The sequence below is a fragment of the Phacochoerus africanus genome, chromosome 9, assembly GCF_016906955.1.
Source record: "Phacochoerus africanus isolate WHEZ1 chromosome 9, ROS_Pafr_v1, whole genome shotgun sequence".
Classification (NCBI taxonomy): domain Eukaryota; kingdom Metazoa; phylum Chordata; class Mammalia; order Artiodactyla; family Suidae; genus Phacochoerus; species Phacochoerus africanus.
The window spans coordinates 99,036,485-99,057,083 of NC_062552.1; the positions used below are offsets into that span (position 1 = coordinate 99,036,485).

The 20,599-nt window shown below is 41.2% G+C and overlaps 1 protein-coding gene across 1 annotated transcript in view; it reads left to right on the top strand.

The window, feature by feature from the left end:
* The window catches only part of RBM25 (RNA binding motif protein 25), a 62,225-nt gene that overhangs the window by 18,835 nt on the left and 22,791 nt on the right, over nucleotides 1–20,599 (top strand). Inside the window, 4 exon segments of the mRNA XM_047794653.1 lie at nucleotides 479–646; nucleotides 4,042–4,099; nucleotides 9,171–9,331; nucleotides 15,862–16,047. Of these exon segments, the coding sequence (XP_047650609.1) occupies nucleotides 479–646; nucleotides 4,042–4,099; nucleotides 9,171–9,331; nucleotides 15,862–16,047 (573 nt within the window).

The window sequence follows — 20,599 nt, forward strand, 5'->3', positions numbered from 1 at the left end:
CGCCCCTGCGGCATATGGAGGTTCCCAGGCTAGGGGTCGAATCGGAGCCGTAGCCACCAGCTTACGCCAGAGCCACAGCAACGCAGTATCCGAGCCGCATCTGCAACCCACACCACAGCTCACGGCAACGCCGGATCGTTAACCCACTGAGCAAGGGCAGGGACCGAACCCGCAACCTCATGGTCCCTAGTCGGATTCGTTAACCACTGCGCCAGGACAGGAACTCCCCTGTCCAAGTTATTTTTATTCACTTCTCCAAGTTGTTTAAAAGAAAGGTAATGTAATAGTGGAATTTTATTTGTCATGCATATTTGCATTAATGAAAAAATGTGTTTCACAGCTTTATATTAAGTATGTAGAACCTATAATAATATGCTATATGTTTAATAATTTAAAATTGATGTTTTTACCCTGTTACATTAAATATGATAGCAAATTTATTTACAAATTCATATCTTATTGCCTTTATTAACTTTAGGTCTTAGTACCCACTGTGTCCATGGTTGGAAAGCATTTGGGAGCACGAAAGGATCATCCAGGCTTAAAGACTAAAGAAAATGATGAAAACTGTGGTCCTACCACTACAGTTTTTGTTGGCAATATTTCAGAGAAAGCCTCAGATATGCTTATAAGACAACTCCTTGCTGTAAGTTAAGCTGTTTATTTTTCATTCAAAATTTTTCTAATAATTTTCTCCTTTTTATTTTAATTTTTAAATTTTTATAGTTGGTTTACCATGCTCTGCCAATTTCTGCTGTACAGCAAAGTGACCCGGTCATACACACATATATCTATATATACACACATTCTTTTTTTCACATTTTCCTCCATCGCATTCCATCACAAGTGATTAGATACAGATCTCTGTGCTATACAGCAGGATGTCATTGCTTATCCACTCAAAATTCGATAGTTTGCATCTATTAATCCCAAAGTCCCAGTCCATCTCACTCCCTCCCCCTCCCCCTTGGCAGCCACAAGTCTGGTCACCATATGTGCATGAGTTCGTTTCTTTTCTGTAGATAGGCTCATTTGTGCCGTATTATTAGATTCCAGATATAAGTGATATCATGTAGTATTTGTCTTTCTCTTTTTGACTTAGTGTGAGAGACTCTAGTTCCATCATGTTGCTGCAAATGCATTGTTCTTTTTTTTGTCTTTTTAGGGCCATACCCATGGCGTATGGAGATTCCCAGGCTAGCGTTTGAAATGTAGCTGCTGACCTATGCCACAGCCACAGCAATGCCAGATCCACGTCTTCGACCTACACCACAGCTCATGGCAGTGCCAGATCTTTAACCCACTGAGCGAGGCCAGGGGTCTAACCTGTGTCCTCGTGGATACTAGTCAGATTCGATTCGTTTTGCACTGAGCCACATTAACTCCTGTTTTGTCCTTTTTTTTTTTTTTTTTTATGGTTGAGTAGTATTCCATTGTGTATATGTACCACATTTTCTTTAATCCATTTGTTTAGGTTGTTTCCATGTCTTAGCTATTGCGAATAGTGCTGCAATGAACATAGGAATGCATGTTTCTTTTTTGGTGAAAGTTGTTTGTGTTAAACATGCCTGGGAGTGGGATTGCTGGATCGTATGGTACTTCTGTAGTTTTCTGAAATATCTTCATACTGCTTTCCATGGTGGTTGTATCAGTTTACATCCCCACCAGTAGTGTAGGAGGGTTCCTTTTCTGCACACCTTCTCGAGCATTTGTTATTTGTAGACTTACTAATTTAATGACGGCCATTCTGACTGGTGTGAAGTGGTACCTCATGGTAGTTTTGATTGGAGTTTGTCTAATAATTAGTGATGTTGAGCATTTTTTCATGTGCCTGTTGGCCCTCCATATATCTTTGGAGAAATGTCTGTTGAGGTCTTCTGCCTATTTTTCTTTTTTTTTGTTTTTTTTAGGGTCTCACCCACGGCATATGGAGGTTCCCAGAGTAGGGGTCCATTCAAAGCTGGGATCCGAGCCCACGTCTGTAACCTACTCCACAGCTCCCGGCAACGCTGGATTCTTAACCCACTCAGCAAGGCTAGGGATCGAACCCATGTCCTCATGGATGCTAGTCACGTTCGTTAATTGCTTAGCCACGATGGGAATTTCTTCCGCCCATTTTTCAATTGTTTTTTTGCTGTTGAGCTGTAAGAGTTGTTTGTGTATTTTGGAGATTACGCTGTTGTTGGTTGCATCATTTGAAACTATTTTCTCCCATTCTGTAGGTTGTCTTTTTTTGGTTATGGTTTCCTTTACTGCGCAAAACCTTTTAAGTTTGATTGGTCCCAATGGTTTATTTTTGTTTTAATTTCTATTGCTTTGGGAGACTGACCTAAGAAAACATGGTTTGATTGATGTCAGAGAATGTTTTGCCCATGTTCTCTTCTAGATTTATGGTGCTTGTCTTAAATTTAAAAGTGTTTAAGCCATTTTGAGTTTATTTTTGTGCATGGTGTCAGTGTGTGTTCTAGTCTTACTGATTTACATGGAGCTGTCCAGTTTTCCCAGCACCACTTGCTGAAGAGACTGTTTTTTTTCTCATTTTACATTCTTGCCTCCTTTGTCAAAGATTAATTGACCTTAGGTGTCTGGGTTTATTTCTGTGTTCTCGATTCTGTTCCATTGGTCTCTGTGACTGTTTTTGTACCAGTACCACACTGTCTCTATTACTGTAGCTGTGTAATATTGTCTGAAGTCTGGGAGAGTTGTGCCTCCTGCTTGTTTTTTTTTCCCCTCAGGATTGCTTTGGGAATTCTGGGTCTTTTATGATTCCATGCAAATTTTTGTATTATTTGTTCCAGTTCTGTGAAAAATGTGATGGGTAATCTTTTTTCTTTTTTAAATTTCAATCTTGTAAAAAAATTACATGACTAGAGTAGTGAACACCCTTATAACAAATTTTGCTACATTTACTTTTTCTATCTCTCCACATATACACGACACTCAAATTTTTTTTTTTTTTGGTCTTTTTTGGTCTACTTAGGGCCACACCCATGGCACATGGAGGTTCCCAGGCTTGGAGTCAAATTGGAGCTGCCGCTGCCAGCCTGCACTACAGCCATACCAGGTCTGAGCTGTGTCTGTGACCTACAGTTCAGCTCGCGGCAACTCTGGATCCTTTAACCCACTGAGCGAGGCCAGAGATTAAACCCACGTCCTCATGGATACTAGTCGGATTCTTAACCTGCTGAGCCACAATGGGAACTCCATTTTTTTTTTCTCTTATCTTTTGTCCATTTAGGGCCGAGCTTGTGGCATTTGGAAATTCCCAGGGTAGAGGCTGAGTCAGAGCTACAGCTGCTGGCCTGTACCACAGCTTATGGCAAGGCCGAATCCTTAACACGCTGAGCCGGGCCAGAGATCTAACTTGTGTCCTCATGGATGCTAGTTGGGTTTGTTACCACTGAGCCATGAGGGGAACTTCAAGACAGCTGCTTCTTTTTTCTCTTTTTTTCTTTTTAAAGTGGCATATCGAAGTTCCCGGGCCAGGGCCAGGGGTCGAATCGGAGCTGGAGCTGCCACCCTGTGTCAGAGCCATAGCAATGCCAGACCCTTAACCCACTCAGTGAGACCAGGGATTGAACCAGCATTTTTACGGACTCTGTGTTGGATTTTTAACCTGTTGAGCCCCACAACAGGATCTCCTAGACAGCTTCTTTATTATAGAACAGTTCCTTATTCTTTTTGTTTGCTTATTTTGGTTTTGTTTTCAAAGCATACAAAACAATTGCTTTTTTTTTCTGTAAATCAGAATCAGTAAGAATTTGTTTTTCTTTAAAATGATTTGTTACAGTTATTTGATAAGGAACTAGTTATTTAACCAGTGTTCAAATGTGAAATAAATGATGAATAAATATTTGTTTACAAAATAAAATAATTTGCTATATACCTATAATAGGTTTGTGGGAATTGCAAGAATTTTAAGACATTTAGTTGTCCACAGGATCTTTTTTTCTTCTACTTTTCCTGTGGGACTGTAATTGTGCTCTTATTTGCATTATAAGTTAGCCTAAGTAGTAAGCATCTTTTTGTTTTCTTTTAAAGAAATGTGGCTTGGTTTTGAGCTGGAAGAGAGTACAAGGTGCATCTGGAAAACTTCAAGGTAGGTAATTTTTTCCTTGTTAATTGAGATCATCTTAAGCTGTTTGCATAAATCGTGTTTACATTTATACCCGTTGTCCTTAGCCATAGAAGAGTTCTACTAGTACTCTGACTTCACGCTTATAAGACTAGTATTAAAAGCCATCGGGGAGTTCCTGTGGTTTGGTGGTTAACAAATCCAACTAGGAACCATGATGTTGCGGCTTCGATCCCTGGCCTCGCTCAGTGGGTTAAGGATCCGGTGTTGATGTGAGCTGTGGTGTAGGTCGCAGACGGCACTCGGATCTGGCATTGCTGTGGCTCTGGTGTGGACTGGCAGCTTCAGCTCCTATTTGATCCCTAGCCTGGGAACCTCTATGTGCCGTGAATGCGACCCTAGAAAAAGGAAAAAAAAAAGCCAATGGGAAGATGTTGGCTGAAAGTTCAAATTAAAAAGTGAAAAAAGATAGGAATTTCCATCGTGGCTCAGCAGAAACAGATCTGACTAGCATCCATGAGGACGCACGTTCAATCCCTGGCCTCACTCAGTGGGTTAAGGATCCTGCGTTACCATGAGCTGTGGTGTAGGCTGCAGACACGGCTTGGATCTGGTGTGGCTGTGGCATAGGCCTGGGACTACAGCTCCAATTCAGCCCCTAACCTGGGAACCTCAGTATGCCACAAGTGCAGCCCTAAAAATGACCAAAAAAGGGGGGAAAGTATAACTGGAAGGAGATAAGAAAGGAAAACGATTTTCAGATTAATTGGTTTCTTGTAAGATTACTTTTTAAAAAGTCCTTTTTGTCTCAGAGCAGTATACGATCAAGATGGAACAATTAGGACTTAGGAAGAAAGTAGAAGAGATGATGAGATCCCTATTAGTCTTAAAAATAAACTATTCTTTTCGTACTTGGTGGAAATACCTGTTTGATATAGATGCGCTCCCCACCCCTTTTTCAGCTACATTTTTGGCATGTGGAAGTTCCCAGGCCAAGGACTGAATCCTAAGTGCAGCTACAGCAATGCCAGATCCTTAACCTATTTCACCGCAGTGGGAAATTGTGATATACAATCTTTAAACACTTTTGTTATGGAAAAATTCATATAGAAAATTAGCAGACTAGTATGATTAACTCTCGTACTCACCACCTACCTTTTTATCATTTATTAACTCATGGCCGGTTTTGCTTAACCTGTACCTGAACCATTTTATTCTTCTATTATTTTTGAGTAATCCTGACACCAGATTATTTTGTCTATAGATATTTAGTATGTCTCTAAAAGATAAGGTCTCTTTAAGAAAACATATCTAGGAGTTCCCATCATGGCGCAGGGGAAACGAATCCAACCAGAAACCATGAGGTTACGGGTTCGATCTCTGGCCTTGATCAGTGGATTAAGGATCCAGCGCTGCTGTGGCTGCAGTGTAGGTCGGCAGCTTCAGCTCCTATTCGACCCCTAGCCTAGGAACCTCCATATGCTATGGGTGTGGCCCTAAAAAAAGACAAAAAAAAAGAATGACTAAGAAAACATATCTAAAGTACTATTTTAAGACCTAGAAAGAAGTTCCTTTCATGGCTCGGCGGTTAACAAACCTGACTAGTATCCATGAGGTAAGGGTTTGATCCTTCACCTCCATCAGTAGGTTAAGGATCCGGCCTTGGCGTGAGCTGTGGTGTAGGTCGCAGATGCAGCTCAGATCCCGCATTGTTGTGGCTGTGGTGTAGGCCAGAGGCTATAGCTCTGACTGGACCCCTAGCCTGGGAACCTCCATATGCTGCGGGTGTGGCCATCAGATAGCAAAAAAAAAAAAAAAAAAAAAAGATCTAGAAAAATATAACTTCTCTTAATTATCAAGTCAGTGTTTGGATATCCAGCGTTCAGTTGGCATCCAGTCAAATATCACAAATTTCAATTTTTAAATATTTTTTTGATTTAGAATTCATATAAAATCTGTGCATCAATAGTGGTTGCTATATTAAGATTCACTTAATGTTTTAAGTTTTTCTTTTTCTTTTTTTTTTTAAGGGCCACACCTGTGGCATATGGAGGATCCCAGGCTACGTGTCAAATCAGAGCTGCAGCTGCCGGCCTGCACCACAGCCACAGCAACGCCAGATCTGAGCCACATCTGTGACCTACATTACAGCTCACAGCAATGCTAGATCCTTAACCCACTGAGCGAGGCCAGGGATCAAACCCACAACCTCTTGGTTCCTTGTCAGATTCATTTCTGCTGCACCACGACAGGAACTCCAAGCTCTTCTTTCTTTTTTCCCTTACAATTATTTGCTTCAGGAACTGGGTCATCTGTCCATAGTGCTTCCTCAGTCTGGGTTTGCCGATTGCCGTTCTAGTAGATTATGTCATGCATTCCTTTCCTCTGTTTTGAAATGTAAACTGGGTGGTAGTTGTATCTTTAGACTTAATTAGTTTTGAGTTTGTGTTATTTTTGTTGATGCTTTTTATATGTTAAAAAAATTAGCATTTTCTAAAGGTAGTGTTCTTCCATTAGAAATCATAATTGGGTTGGTACTTTTTGTTTTAATGGTTAGTAGCTGTTGATTGGCAGTGCTTATGTTGATGCATTCATTGGGAGGTTGCAAAATATAAGAGTCTATTTGGAAGAGTTCTATCATTCCTTCATTGAAGAAAAATCTTGTTAGTAGAATATATCTATATGGATACACTTCCTCCTTCATATACTATTTGGTTACTTAGAGGTATAATTTATGTAAGAAAAATAGGATTAATACTCTGGTTCTTTTTTCAGGAGAATGAGCTTGTATTTTCAGCATTCTCTTGCAGTGACTTTTTTTTAAGAGCCATTTTGAACTTGTGAGTTAAGAGCATTTTCAGTTAGTTGTTATTGTTATATTTAATATGGATTGTCTTTATAACTAGTGAAGCTTAAGTTGTCTTCAGTTGCGTCTGGAAATTGAATCTTCAGTGATTTTGACCCACGCCTAAATGTCTTTGATAGCTTCCGCAATGACAGGGTATTCACAGCTCAGCTAGTAGTTTTTCTGCCCCAGACTTGGAATCAGCCATTTCTCGAATAGCTCTGGCTCTTTTTTTGTGTGTCTTTTTAGGGCCGCACCCACGGCAAATGGAGGTTCCCAGGCTAAGGGGTCTAATCAGAGCTGTAGCTGCTGGCCTACACCGGAGCCACAGCAACCCCAGATCCGAGCAACATCTGCGACCTACACCAACAGCTCATGGGAATGCCGGATCCTTAACGCATTGAGCGACCCAGGGATTGAACCCAGTTCCTAGTTGGATTCGTTTCTACTGCGCCACAACGGGAACTCCTAGCTCTGACTCTTTGAGTGGGAAGTTGTTTTCAAAAATCACAATCTGGGTATTAGGTGTCCTCATATCAGTGCACATTAATTGATTCAAAATCAGGACTAAAAGGTTTTTAATCTTTTTTGTCATATGTCTTTTTTTTTTTTTTTTTCTTTTAGGGCCACATCCACACATGTCATGTGGAAGTTCCCAGGCTGGGATGGAATCAGAGCCGTAGCTGCCAGCCTGTGCCACAGCCACAGCAATGCCAGATTCAAGCCAAGTTGCAACCTGCACCACAGGTCACCTACACCGTAGCTCATAGCAATGCTGGATCTAGGGATCGAACCAGCATCCTCATGGATACTAGTCAGGTTCACAACCACTGAGCCACAACACGGAAACTCCATTTTTGTCATCTATCCTTATTTTCTTCCGCATGCAGAATTCTCAGCTTTGACACTGGGGATGAAGGGTCGTGAATAATTATTGGCTTGCTTATCTGATACTTCACAAACACAATTTCAGACCAGTAGCACCAGTATTATCAGCAATGATATGATTATTGAACTTTACTTTTTTATTGACAGGTCTTTTTGTTTTTAGGATGTAGCACACTAAAAATATTTGGTCAAAGTTTCAAAATCACTGAAAGGGAGTTCCTGTTGTGGCTTAGTGGTAACGAACCCACCTAATATCCCTGAGGATGCGGGTTTGTTTCCTGGCCTCGATCAGTGGGTTAAGGATCCAGCGTTGCCATGAGCTGTGGTGTAGGTGGAAAATGAGGCTTGGATCCGAGTTGCTGTGGCTGTGATGTAGACTGTCAGCTGCAGCTCCGATTCAACCCCAGGTCTGGGAACTTCCGTATGTCACGGGTGCGGCCCTAAAAAGACAATCATCAGTCAGTATCACTCAGAATATTTAGTTATGTCACTGACTATATGTATTTGGACTCATTTGTTTAATTTTATTTTCAATGTTTAGATTACTCCTTAATTTTGTTTTAATATCTGTTTAACTTAAAGTCATAGTAAAAATAGGGAGACTAGGGAGTTCCTGTCGTGGCACAGTGGTTAACGAATCCGACTAGGAACCATGAGGTTGTGGGTTCGGTCCCTGCCCTTGCTCAGTGGGTTAACGATCCAGCGTTGCTGTGAGCTGTGGTGTAGGTTGCAGACGCGGCTCGGATCCCGCGTTGCTGTGGCTCTGGTGTAGGTCGGAGGCTACAGCTCTGATTCGACCCCTAGCCTGGGAACCTCCATGTGCTGCGGGAGCGGCCCAAGAAATAGCAACAACAACAACAAAGACAAAAAAGACAAAAAAAAAATAGGGAGACTAGTTATTAGAATGAAACAGATATGAAAAATTCTGCTTATAACTAGAATAAAAGATCAGTAATTTTGTATCTTAATATCGCAGAATTGAAAAGTGCTGTATTTAGTTTCATTCACCCTGTTTTCACTTATCTGTAGCAGTTAGAAAGTCTGGGATGGGATGAATTAATGAAATTATTAACAGAATCAATCGTGAAATTTGCTAATTCTGCTAAGTATTTCATCAGCACTTCCAATAAGTAACAGTTTGCCTGGTGAGACTTTTTCTTCCTTTCTCCTGTTTTTGTTTTCTCTTTTCTTTTGGTTGTTGGAGGATGCTAGAAGTGAAATCCGCATCGGAGGTAGTTGGAGGAAAGGGAGGAGTAGTGACATAAATAATGTTTGATTTCTAATGATTTCAGTTTTCCGTAAATATTTTTTATCTTTCATAATCGTATTGATATTTCACTAATTCTTTACATCCTTTGCTAGCCTTTGGATTCTGTGAGTATAAGGAGCCTGAATCTACCCTCCGTGCACTCAGGTTATTGCATGACCTGCAGATTGGAGAGAAGAAGCTACTTGTTAAAGTTGATGCAAAGACAAAGGCACAACTGGATGAATGGAAAGCAAAGAAAAAAGCTTCTAATGGGGTATGTTTTCTATAGTGTTATCTTCTCTAGGCCAACCGTGCTCTTTCAGTGTAAATACTTCTCATTATAAATGAATCAAATACGGGGCTTCGAAAGGTCATCAAGAGGGTGTTTTTATAGTTTATAGTTGTTTTAAGTCTTTTATCTACCCAAAGTGGGTGGGTGACTGTTGGTTTGCTTGTTCCAGGTTGGGAATGAAGGTAGTAAGGGAGGCTGGTCCAGGTTATCTTGCCAGAGAAAACACTGGTACAGACTATTCCAAACAGAGCTAATTCATTAAGGCAGCTTTGTAAGTAAGTACAAAATACATTTCAACCTACGAAATTTTTATGAGTTCCCCTCTTTTTTAAAGTATACAGGTTCTAAAATCAATGAAAGTCAATCTTACTGGTTTCAACAGATGGTGGCTATATTAAGTGAAGCTAAAGTAAAGGAAATTTTTGTATGTTGTGTTGTATACATTATTACTCTTTCTCAGCAAAGCCAAAAATAGCTAAAACCTTGAGTGTATATTTCCTTATTTTCCCTTCTTAGTTCTTTTTGGCACCTCAAGCTGAGTGGATCCCAAATAGATTCATTATTACATTTCTGTCTCTAAAAAAAACCAAAATAGCCTTTTTTGCTCTCTTTAGGTTTTTCATCATTTTTCAAATATAAATAGCTTTCTTGGTTCTGCCCATTCCTCCTTTACAAAAACATCATTTAAAAATCTTAAAAATGAGTAACCCAGGGAGTTCCCGTCGTGGCGCAGTGGTTAACGAATCCGACTAGGGACCATGAGGTTGCGGGTTCGATCCCTGCCCTTGCTCAGTGGGTTAACGATCCGGCGTTGCCGTGAGCTGTGGTGTAGGTTACAGACGCGGCTCGGATCCCATGTTGCTGTGGCTCTGGCGTAGGCTGGCAGCTATAGCTCCAATTCGACCCCTCGCCTGGGAACCTCCATATGCCGTAGGAGCAGCCCAAGAAATGGCAAAAAGACAAAAAAAAAAAAAAAAAAGAGTAACCCAAGAGTTCTCGTCGTGGCTCAGTGATTAACGAACCCGACTAGGAACCATGAGGTTGCGGGTTCGATCCCTGGCCTTGCTCAGTGGGTTATGGATCTGGCGTTGCCGTGAGCTATGGTGTAGTTCTCAGACGTAGCTCGGATCCCACGTTGCTGTGGCTCTGGCATAGGCCCGCGGCTGCAGCTCCTATTGGACCCCTAGCCTGGGAACTTCCGTATGCCGAGGGAGCGGCCCAAGAAATGGCAAAAAGACAAAAAAAAAAAAATTGTAACCCATAAAGAAGACATTCGGTACCACCCATAATTCTTTTATCGTTAGTAACCACTGTAGACTTTTGTGTTGTGTATTCTTCTAGGCATTTTTCTGTCCATGGATAAATGTAGGGGTTTTTGTGGCCCCCCCCTTTTTTTTCTTTCCTGGCCCTTCCTGCGCCATGTGGAAGTTCCCTGACCAGCGAAGCAAGCTGCTGCACTGTCAATGCCAGATCCTTAACTCATGCCATAAGAGAACTTCTGGATGAATGTAGTTTTAATTGAAAGACATGAATTTGTTTTTCTCTTATAAATACAAGATTGAGGGTATTTTTTTTTTCCCCCTTGGCATGTGGAAGTTTCTGGGCCAGGAATTGAACCCTTGCCTCAGTAGTGACCTGAGCCGCTACAGTGACAAAGCTAGATCCTTAATCTGCTGTTGTTTGTTCAGGAGAAGTCCCAGGATTGAATTCTTTTTTTTTTCTTTTTGCCTTTTCTAGGACCACCCCTGTGGCACATGGAGGTTCCCAGGCTAGGGGTCGAATCAGAGCTGCAGCCACCTGCCTATGCCAGAGCCACAGCAACTTGGGATCTGAGCCACATCTGCAACCTACACCACAGCTCACGGCAACGCCAGATCCATAACCCACTGAGCAAGGCCAGGGATCAAACCTGTAACCTCATGGTTCCTAGTCACATTGGTTAACCACTGTGCCACGAAGGGAACTCCTTGAATTCTTAAGTATTATTTTGGAAACAGCTTTTTTCCTCACTCCTGATTTTTCTACATTTAGTTTCTTCTTATTTACCCGTTAACAGTGCTGCCCTGTATTTCTAAAGCATATGTCTGATTATGTCAGCTTCCTGCTCACGTATCCTAAATGATTTTGAATTTCTCAGAGTATCAGGCCCATATTCTGGCAGTTCCCTTGTGGTGCAGTGGATTAAGGATCTGGTGTTGTCACTGCACTGTCTCAGGTTGCTGTGACTGGCGCCAGTTCAGTTCCTGGCCCAGTGACTTCCACATGCTTTGGGTGCAGTCAAAAAATAAAAATAAAACTCATATTCTTTTTTTTTTTTCCCATGGCTGCACCTGAGGCATAAGAAAGTTCCCAGGCCAGGGATCGAGTCTGAGCTGTAGCTATAGCAGTGCTGGATCTTTAAGCTGCACAAGGCTGGGGGTCGAACCCATTCCTCCACAGGGGCTTAAGCCACTGCACCACAGGTGGAATTCCCCATATTCTTCCTTGCACAGCATGCAACACTTTCTCTAGACTACCTTTCTAGCTTTCTCTATCAGTCCCCCTCCAAGTTTCAGTTATACATCCTTACAAACTTCCTTTGTGCTTTGATGTCCTTGTTACCCATTCAAGCTCTCTGTTGAACTTCTGTCTTTATAATTAAAATGTTGCTTGATTCTTGTAGCCCTCATCAATCCTACCTTTAATTCCTTTCCTCTCTTCTCATATAAAGCAGGTTTTTATGTCAATCTGCTTTGTAGTATATGTTATTTGTATTATTCTCTCACAGCTCCTTGTACCCTGTTTCATTCATATATCCCACATTCTCTGATTACAAGATAGGGCAGTACATTCACAGGCTGTGTTTTTTTCATTGTTTACCTCTACAGAACCTAGGACAAAGTCTTGGCCTATAACAAGAATGGAGTTAACAGTTGCAGTTCTGTTGCTCACCTGATAATCTTACTATCTTTACTTAGCTTTATAAGGAAGTAATACAGTTTACACTCCAGAGAGATTGTAGTTTATCTCATATGAGCTCTATTGTCTATCATATCACTAAAACCTTAAAACGAAAAAAACTGCAACAACATTTTTCAGATTGTTCTTGCTGCAATGCCTGAATTCTTATTTAAAATAAAGCATGGGGAGTTCCTGTTGTGGCTCAGTGGTTAATGAATCCAGCTAGGAACCATGTGGTTGCCGGTTCAATCCCTGGCCTCACTCAGTGGGTTGAGGATCCAGAATTGCTGTGAACTGTGATGTAGGTCACAGATGCAGCTCAGATCTGGTGTTGCTGTGGCTGTGGCGTAGGTCAGCAGCTGCAGCTCTGATTAGACTCCCAGCGTGGGAACCTTCATATGCCGTGGGTACGGCCCTAGAAAAAGATTAATTAATTAATTAATTAATTAAAAAAATTAAGCATGGGAGGTCCCTGTGGTTCAGCAGTTGCTTTATTTTTTAAATTTATTTATTTATTTATTTATTTGTCTTTTTCTAGAGCCAGCTAGTGTCATGAGGATGTGGGTTTAGTCCTTGGCCCCACACAGCTGCAAGCTGTGGTATAGGTCACAGACATGGCTCAGATGCTGAGTAGCTGTGGCTGTAGTATAGACTGGCAGCTGCAGCTCAAATTTTGATCCTTAGCCTGGGAACCTCCATATGCCTCAGGTGCAGCCCTAAAAAGCCAAAAAAAAAAAAATTAAAAAAAATACATAAATAAAGCATGGATTCAGTATCTTTAGAGTTTTTGTATAATTCCCTGGGACTCGTTTTTCTGCTTATGCAATTGTTTAAATTGTGGCATTTGCAAATGGTGTGCTCTGAACATGAAGTGAACCACATCATGTGTATATATGTAAATAGGGAAGTGTGCAATTGTGTGACTTTGATTTATGTTGTAATCACCATTTGTAAGAGGAATCAATTTAAATGTTTTTTTTTTCAAGAATGGAATTGACACCACCTCTAATAAAAACTGAATAGTTATTAACGATAAAGTGAAAAAGTTTAAAAAAATTAACAGACATAACTTCTGGGTGCACTTGGCATGGTGCCCAGGGGTACTTGAATTCATAAGACAAACAAGGCATGTTTTCCTGGAGTGTTGATTTTATACAATAATCATAAAATGAAAGTGTTAAGCAATTCTATCAGATAAAATAATTTTCAAACAGCTTAAGCAAATATAAATATAGTGGAGTAGATTGCAAATATGTCATAATTTTTCAGGAATAAAAAGTGAAATATGTACTTGCTCTTTTTCTTTAATTGTTGGCTTGTTGGAGAAATGTAGAAGACAGTGACTTAAAGTAGATGATATAAGAATTAGATATTGAAGAACTTTTTTTTTTGTCTTTTTGCTATTTTTTTGGGCCACTTCCGTGGCATATGGAGGTTCCCAGGCTAGGGGTCGAATCGGAGCCCCCGACCTATGCCAGAGCCACAGCAACGCGGGATCTGAGCCGCGTCTGCAACCTACACCACAGCTCACGGCAACGCTGGATCGTTAACCCACTGAGCAGGGGCAGGGATCGAACCCGCAACCTCATGGTTCCTAGTCGGATTCCTTAACCACTGCGCCACGACGGGAACTCCTGAAGGACTTTTTATGTTACCTTATTTCAGGAATTTTCCTGATTTCCAGGCAAATGAGAGAATGTGATTTAGTTGTATAGTTCTCTGACTAAAAAGGAAACTTGAGTTTGTCTAGAGAGAGTGAGATATTTTTTCTGACCTGGAGTATTAAGAGAAATTATGGGCCTAGTGTAGTAACTCAATTAAAAACTTTTATTTAGAGTTTGCAGATTTTGTAGAAGCAACTTTTTTGACCTTCAGTAAAAATACTTCACTTGAGGTAGCCATGCTGATCTAGTCCATATCCTTTCATGAACTTCTGCAGCAGTAGTGTTACGGGAATAGAGATAGCTGCTTGATTGTCACAAGTAGTGCTTACTAACCACACATCAAGAATGAATTCTGCCAAGTGTTGGAGGTACAAATGATCTTTGAAAAGAGCTGTTTGCTTTATATCTTTTTTTTTTTTTTGGTCTTTTTGCCATTTCTTTTTTTTTTTTTTTGTCTTTTTGCCATTTCTTGGGCTGCTCCCCCGGCATATGGAGGTTCCCAGGCGAGGGGTCAAATCAGAGCTGTAGTCTCCGGCCTTCGCCAGAGCCACAGCAACTCGGGATCTGAGCTGCATCTGCAACCTACACCACAGCTCACGGCAACGCCGGATCGTTAACCCACTGAGCAAGGGCAGGGACCGAACCCGCAACCTCATGGTTCCTAGTCGGAGTTGTTAACCACTGCGCCACGACGGGAACTCCTGCTTTACATCGTAATTGAGGACAGATCAGATACTGCAGGTAGGAACATCTTTGCATCTTTGCCTGGAAATTTGCCTGCTTGAATCTACTTTTTCTCAAAAGAAGGAGCATTTGCTTTGTTCCCAAAGAAGTTCTTATTTTGGACTTTAGAAGTCAGTGCCAAAGAGAGAACATAAAGAGCTATTTTCTAACTCTCCAACCAGTAGCTTTACTAGGGAAGCTTTAATTCCTCTGAAGAGAGAAATAGGTGGGCTGCATAAACATCTCAGATACCAGTTGATTCCTTTGAACCTCTTATACTGCTAAATCTTTTACTCTTCATTATTACTGAATGTGCTTTCTTCTGAAGTGGAAGAAGAAACTAAGTTTTTTTTAAATGGCCACACCCTTGGCATGTGTAAGATCCCTGGCCGGGAATCAAATCTGAGCCCCAGCTGAGACCTATGGTACAGCTGCAGCAGCACCTGATTTTTTAACCAATTTCACCTCCACCAGAGCTTCTGCAGTCAGATCCTTAACCCACTGTGCCACAGAAGGAACTCTGTTTTTATTTTTTATAATATTACATGTACAAATCATGTGGAGAAAGATATGCAGTATTTAGAGTTGATTGCTAAATTTTTAGTGATAAGTATATGAGTTTTCTAAGTGGTATTCCCATATTGTAGAAAGCAGAGGGGAATAAGAAGCAGCCATCATTTCAGCCTCTGACCTACCTGCTGCTTGCATTTTTGTATATAGCTGTCAAGTGTTTTTTGTTTAACCTACATATGCTTTTTATTTTAAATAGTGGCGATCGTGGTACATAAAATTGTATTTTGCTTTTTTTCACATAATATTTATTTAGTAAACATCATTAGTTTGTGCAGGTATTGAGCAAGGCAGTCTGAAAAGTTATGAACACTTTGCAAATGTGTTGTGTAATATGCTAGTTCTGTGGTTTAATCTTTCTGTAGCTGGTTAAGGATCAGACTACTAGCTGTCAAGGGAAGAAAGGAAAAGAAAGATAAAATACAGTTTATCTGAGGAAAAACAGTAAAATTATGTTTAGTTTTTTGAAGCTAGGAATAAAACCAAATTTGCATTTAATAGATATTTTGCAAAAAAACTTGTTTTGTGTACTAACTTGTTTCCGAATGATTTTGATTTTCTTCCTTGATTTTCCTTCTTCCCTCTCCTGAATTTGCCTTTTTTTTTTTTTTTAAGAATGCCAGGCCAGAAACTGTCACTAATGATGATGAAGAAGCCTTAGATGAAGAAACAAAGAGAAGAGATCAGATGATCAAAGGGGCCATTGAAGTTTTAATACGTGAATACTCCAGCGAGCTCAATGCCCCCTCACAGGAATCTGACTCTCACCCCAGGAAGAAGAAGAAGGAAAAGAAGGAGGACGTACGTGTTACTGATTTCTTTCTTTTTTTAAAAAAATTATTTTATTAAAGTGTAGTTGATTTACAGTGTTGTGCCAATTTCTGCTGTACAGCATAGTGACTGACCCAGTCATACGTATATACACATTCTTTTTCTCATTTCATCCCTCATTGTGTTCTATCCCAAGAGATTGGACACAGTTCCCTGTGCTGTACAGTAGGACCTTATTGCCCATCTATTCAAATTTTTTTTTTTGCCTTTTTGCCTTTTTTTTAAATTATTTTTTTTTAATTATTTTTTTTTTATTTTCCCACTGTACAGCAAGGGGGTCAGGTTATTCTTACATGTATACATTACAATTACATTTTTCCCCCCACCCTTTCTTCTGTTGCAACATGAGTATCTAGACAAAGTTCTCAATGCTATTCAGCAGAATCTCCTTGTAAATCTATTCTAAGTTGTGTCTGATAAGCCCAAGCTCCCGATCCCTCCCCCTCCCTCCCCCTCCCATCAGGCAGCCACAAGTCTCTTCTCCAAGTCCATGATTTTCTTTTCTGAGGAGATGTTCATTTGTGCTGGATATTAGATTCCAGTTATAAGTGATATCCTATGGTATTTGTCTTTGTCTTTCTGGCTCATTTCACTCAGTATGAGAGTCTCTAGTTCCATCCATGTTGCTGCAGATGGCATTATGTCATTCTTTTTTATGGCTGAGTAGTATTCCATTGTGTATATATACCACCTCTTCCGAATCCAATCATCTGTCGATGGACATTTGGGTTGTTTCCATGTCCTGGCTCTTGTGAATAGTGCTGCAATGAACATGCGGGTGCATGTGTCTCTTTTAAGTAGAGTTTTGTCCGGATAGATGCCCAAGAGTGGGCTTTTTGCCTTTTCTAGGGCTGCTCTTGTGGCATATGGAGGTTCCCAGGCTAGGGGTCTAATTGGAGCTGTAGCCGCTGGCCTACGCCACAGCCACAGCAGTGCCAGATCCCAGTCACATCTGCGACCTACACCACAGCTCTTGGCAATGCCAAGATCCCCAACCCACTGGGCGAGGCCAGGGATCGAACCTGCAACCTCATGGTTCCTAGTCGGATTTGTTAACTACTGCGCCATGATGGGAACTCCTGCCCATATATTGTAAATGTAATAGTGAGCATCATCTATTAACCCCAAACTCCCAGTCCATCCCATTCCCTCCATCCCCCTTGGCAACCACAAGTCTCTTTTCTCGGTCTGCGAGTGTTCCTGTTTTGTAGATAGGTTCATTTGTGCCATACTCCTTTTCTAATGTTTCGTTGTTAGTATACAGAAATGCAGTCGATTTCTGAATATAAATCTGTATCCTGCTGTTTTGCTGAATTCATGTATCAGTTTGAGTAGGCTTTGTGTGGAGTCCTTAGAGTTTTCTACATATAATATCATGTCATTTACATAGAGTGATAGTTTTTACCTCTTCTGTTCCATTTTGGATACCTTATATTTCTTCTGTTTGTCTGATTGCTGTGGCTAGAACTTCCAATACTGTGTTAAATAAAAGTGGTGAGAGTGGGCATCCTTGTCTTGTTCCAGATTGTAACAGAAAGGCTTTCAGTTTTTCTTCATTGAGTATTATATTGGCTGTAGATTTGTTATAAATGGCTTTTACTGTGTTGAGGTATGTTCCTTCTATACCCACTTTTTGGCCACCCTGTGGCATATGGAGTTCTCAGGCCAAGAATCCTATTGGAGCTGCAGTTGCAACCTACGCTGCAGCTGTGGCAATGCCAGGTGCTTTAATCCACTGTGCTCGGCTGGGGATCAAACCTGCATACTGGAGCTACAGAGACGCCACCAATCCCACTGTGCCACATCAGGAACTCCTGATTTGTGACAACAAAATCATTTCTACAGTTTACTTTTAGTAGTGTCACTCTTTTATTACTTTTATTGCTTTTATTACGTTCCAACTTTTTTTTTTTTTTTTTTCTTTTGGGAGCCATACCTGTGGCACATGGAAGTTCCCAGGCTAGGGGTCATATCAGAGCTGCAGCTGCCAGCCTACACCACAGCCACAATAAAACGGGATCCAAGCAGGAGTCTATGACCTATATCACAGGTCACAGCAGTGCGGGATCTGTAACCCACTGAGCGGGGCCATAGATGCTAGTTGAGTTTGTTATCTCTGAGCCACGATGGAAACTCCTATGTTCCAACTAGAATTGACTAGTATTTAACGCAACATACTGTTAAAGCTAATTTGACCATTTTTTACCAGCTAACATCCTAATTTTTTTTTTAACCAAAATGTACTTGTTTTGCATGTTTGAAATACAATGGCATGGAAGCTTGTGTTTCATTAAGAAAAGGGGGAAAAAAACTTAAGGAGTTCCCGTCCTGGCTCAGCAGTTAGCGAATCTCACTAGCATCCATGAGAACGCAGGTTCAATTGCTGGACTTGATCAGTGGGTTAAGGATTTGACATTGCCATGAGCTGTGGCAACTGCTACCCCTCAGATATGACCCCTAGCCTGTAACTTCCATATGCTGCGGGTGCGGCCCTAAAAAGCAAAAAGCAAAACAAACAAACAAAAATTTAGTGATGAATAGGAGCTGATGATGTTAAGGGATAAAGTAGGATAATATTTTTTGGCCACAAAGGGCCTAGCCTTGTTTTGCCTTACTCCCTAATTATTGTTGCTCTGTCTCTGCTCCAAGCATGAAAATAATGAGGATTTTTTGTTTGTTTGTCTGTCTTTTTTTTTGCCATTTCTTGGGCTGCTCCCGTGGCATACGGAGGTTCCCAGGCTAGGGGTCTAATCGGAGCTGTAGCTGCCGGCCTACACCAGAGTCACAGCTACGCGGGATCCAAGCCGAGTCTGCAGCCTACACCACAGCTCATGGCAGCGCCAGGTCCTTAACCCACTGAGCAAGGGCAGGATCGAACCCACAACCTCATGGTTCCTAGTCGAATTCATTAACCACTGCACCACGACGGGAACTCCTTTTTTTTTTTTTTTTAAATAATGAGGATTTTGACCCATTTAAAAACTTGAGCTACCTTTCCTTACATGCTTCATTCTTTTCCATGAAAAATAATGCCATTGGCCTTAGAACTGAAGTACTGTGGAAGAGCATAAGATGAAGCACTCCTCTCCAGTGAATTATATATTATCACCCACTTTTTGTCAGCCTCAACTAATTGAACAGTAGGGAGTCCAAGTTGAAAGAAACTTGTTTAGGAGTTCCCGTCATGGCCCAGCGGTAACGAACCCAACTAGGATCCCTGAACATGCGGGTTTGATCCCTGGCATCGATCAGTGGGTTAAGGATCTGGCGTTGCCGTGAGCTGTGGTGTAAGGTCACAAGCATGGCTTGGATCAGCATTGCTGTGGCCGTGCTGTATAGGCCAGCAGTTACTGCTCATATTCAACCCCTAGCCTGGGAACCTCCATATGCTGCGAGTGCGGCCCCATAAAGCAAAAAGAAAGGAAGGAAGGAAGAAAATGTTTTTGTATTTCTTATGTTCATTTCTTTGGGGATATACTTAAATTATGGAAAGTATTTTAGAAAATTATTGGAAGTATATTATATGCATGGGTTGTATATACTGTGGAAAAGTAGTACTATGAAACATATATTATGACTTAATATCAAAAGGGGTAGTTACAGTTCATAATGTTTTGGATTTCATTGCCTTCAGTTTTTTTGTTTGCTTGCCTTTTTTTTTTTTTTTTGTCTTTTTGCCTTTTCTAGGGCCATTTCCGCAGCATATGGAGGTTCCCAGGCGAGGGGTCAAATCAGAGCTGTAACCACCGGCTTAGGCCAGAGCCATAGCAACTTGGGATCTGAGCCTTGTCTGCGACCTACACCACAGCTCACGGCAATACCGGATCGTTAACCCAGTGATCAAGGCCGGGGATTGAACCCACAACCTCATGGTTCCTAGTTGGATTCGTTAACCACTGCGCCACGTCGGGAACTCCTGTCTGCTTGCTTTTTAGGGCTGCACCTGAGGCATGTGGAGATTCCCAGGCTAGGGGTCGAATCAGAACTACAGCTGCCAGCCTACACTACAGCCACGGCAACACTGGATCCAAGTTCATCTGTGACCTACACCACAGCTCATGGCAACGCCGGATCCCTTAATGCACTGAGCAAGGCCAGAGCCCCAAGCCTCAAGCCTCATGGATACTAGTTAGCCTCATTACTGCTGAGCCTCAGCAGGAACTCTTTTTTTTTTTTTTTTTTTGGTAATCTTTAGTTTTCTTTATGGCCACATAATTGGCTTGTTCTTCCTCATGTGGCCATAAAAACCTGTGTAGCCAAGTGCCAGTCATTGGTAATAGTAATTGATTAGAGTCAGTCAGCTATAGGGTAATTGAGACCCTGTAGAGTTTGTTCTTCCTCTTCCCTCAGTAATGGAGAAAATAACTAGACATATTTGTTTGATACGGGTTGGAAGGAGAGAATCAAGGTGTATTCTGCTTTATGGAATTGTGGGTAAATTCTGTTGTTATGATTGTTTCCTCTGTCTTGGAAGAGATCAAGGAAAAAGTAATGCTAGGTTGAGACCCTTTTTATTCCATTG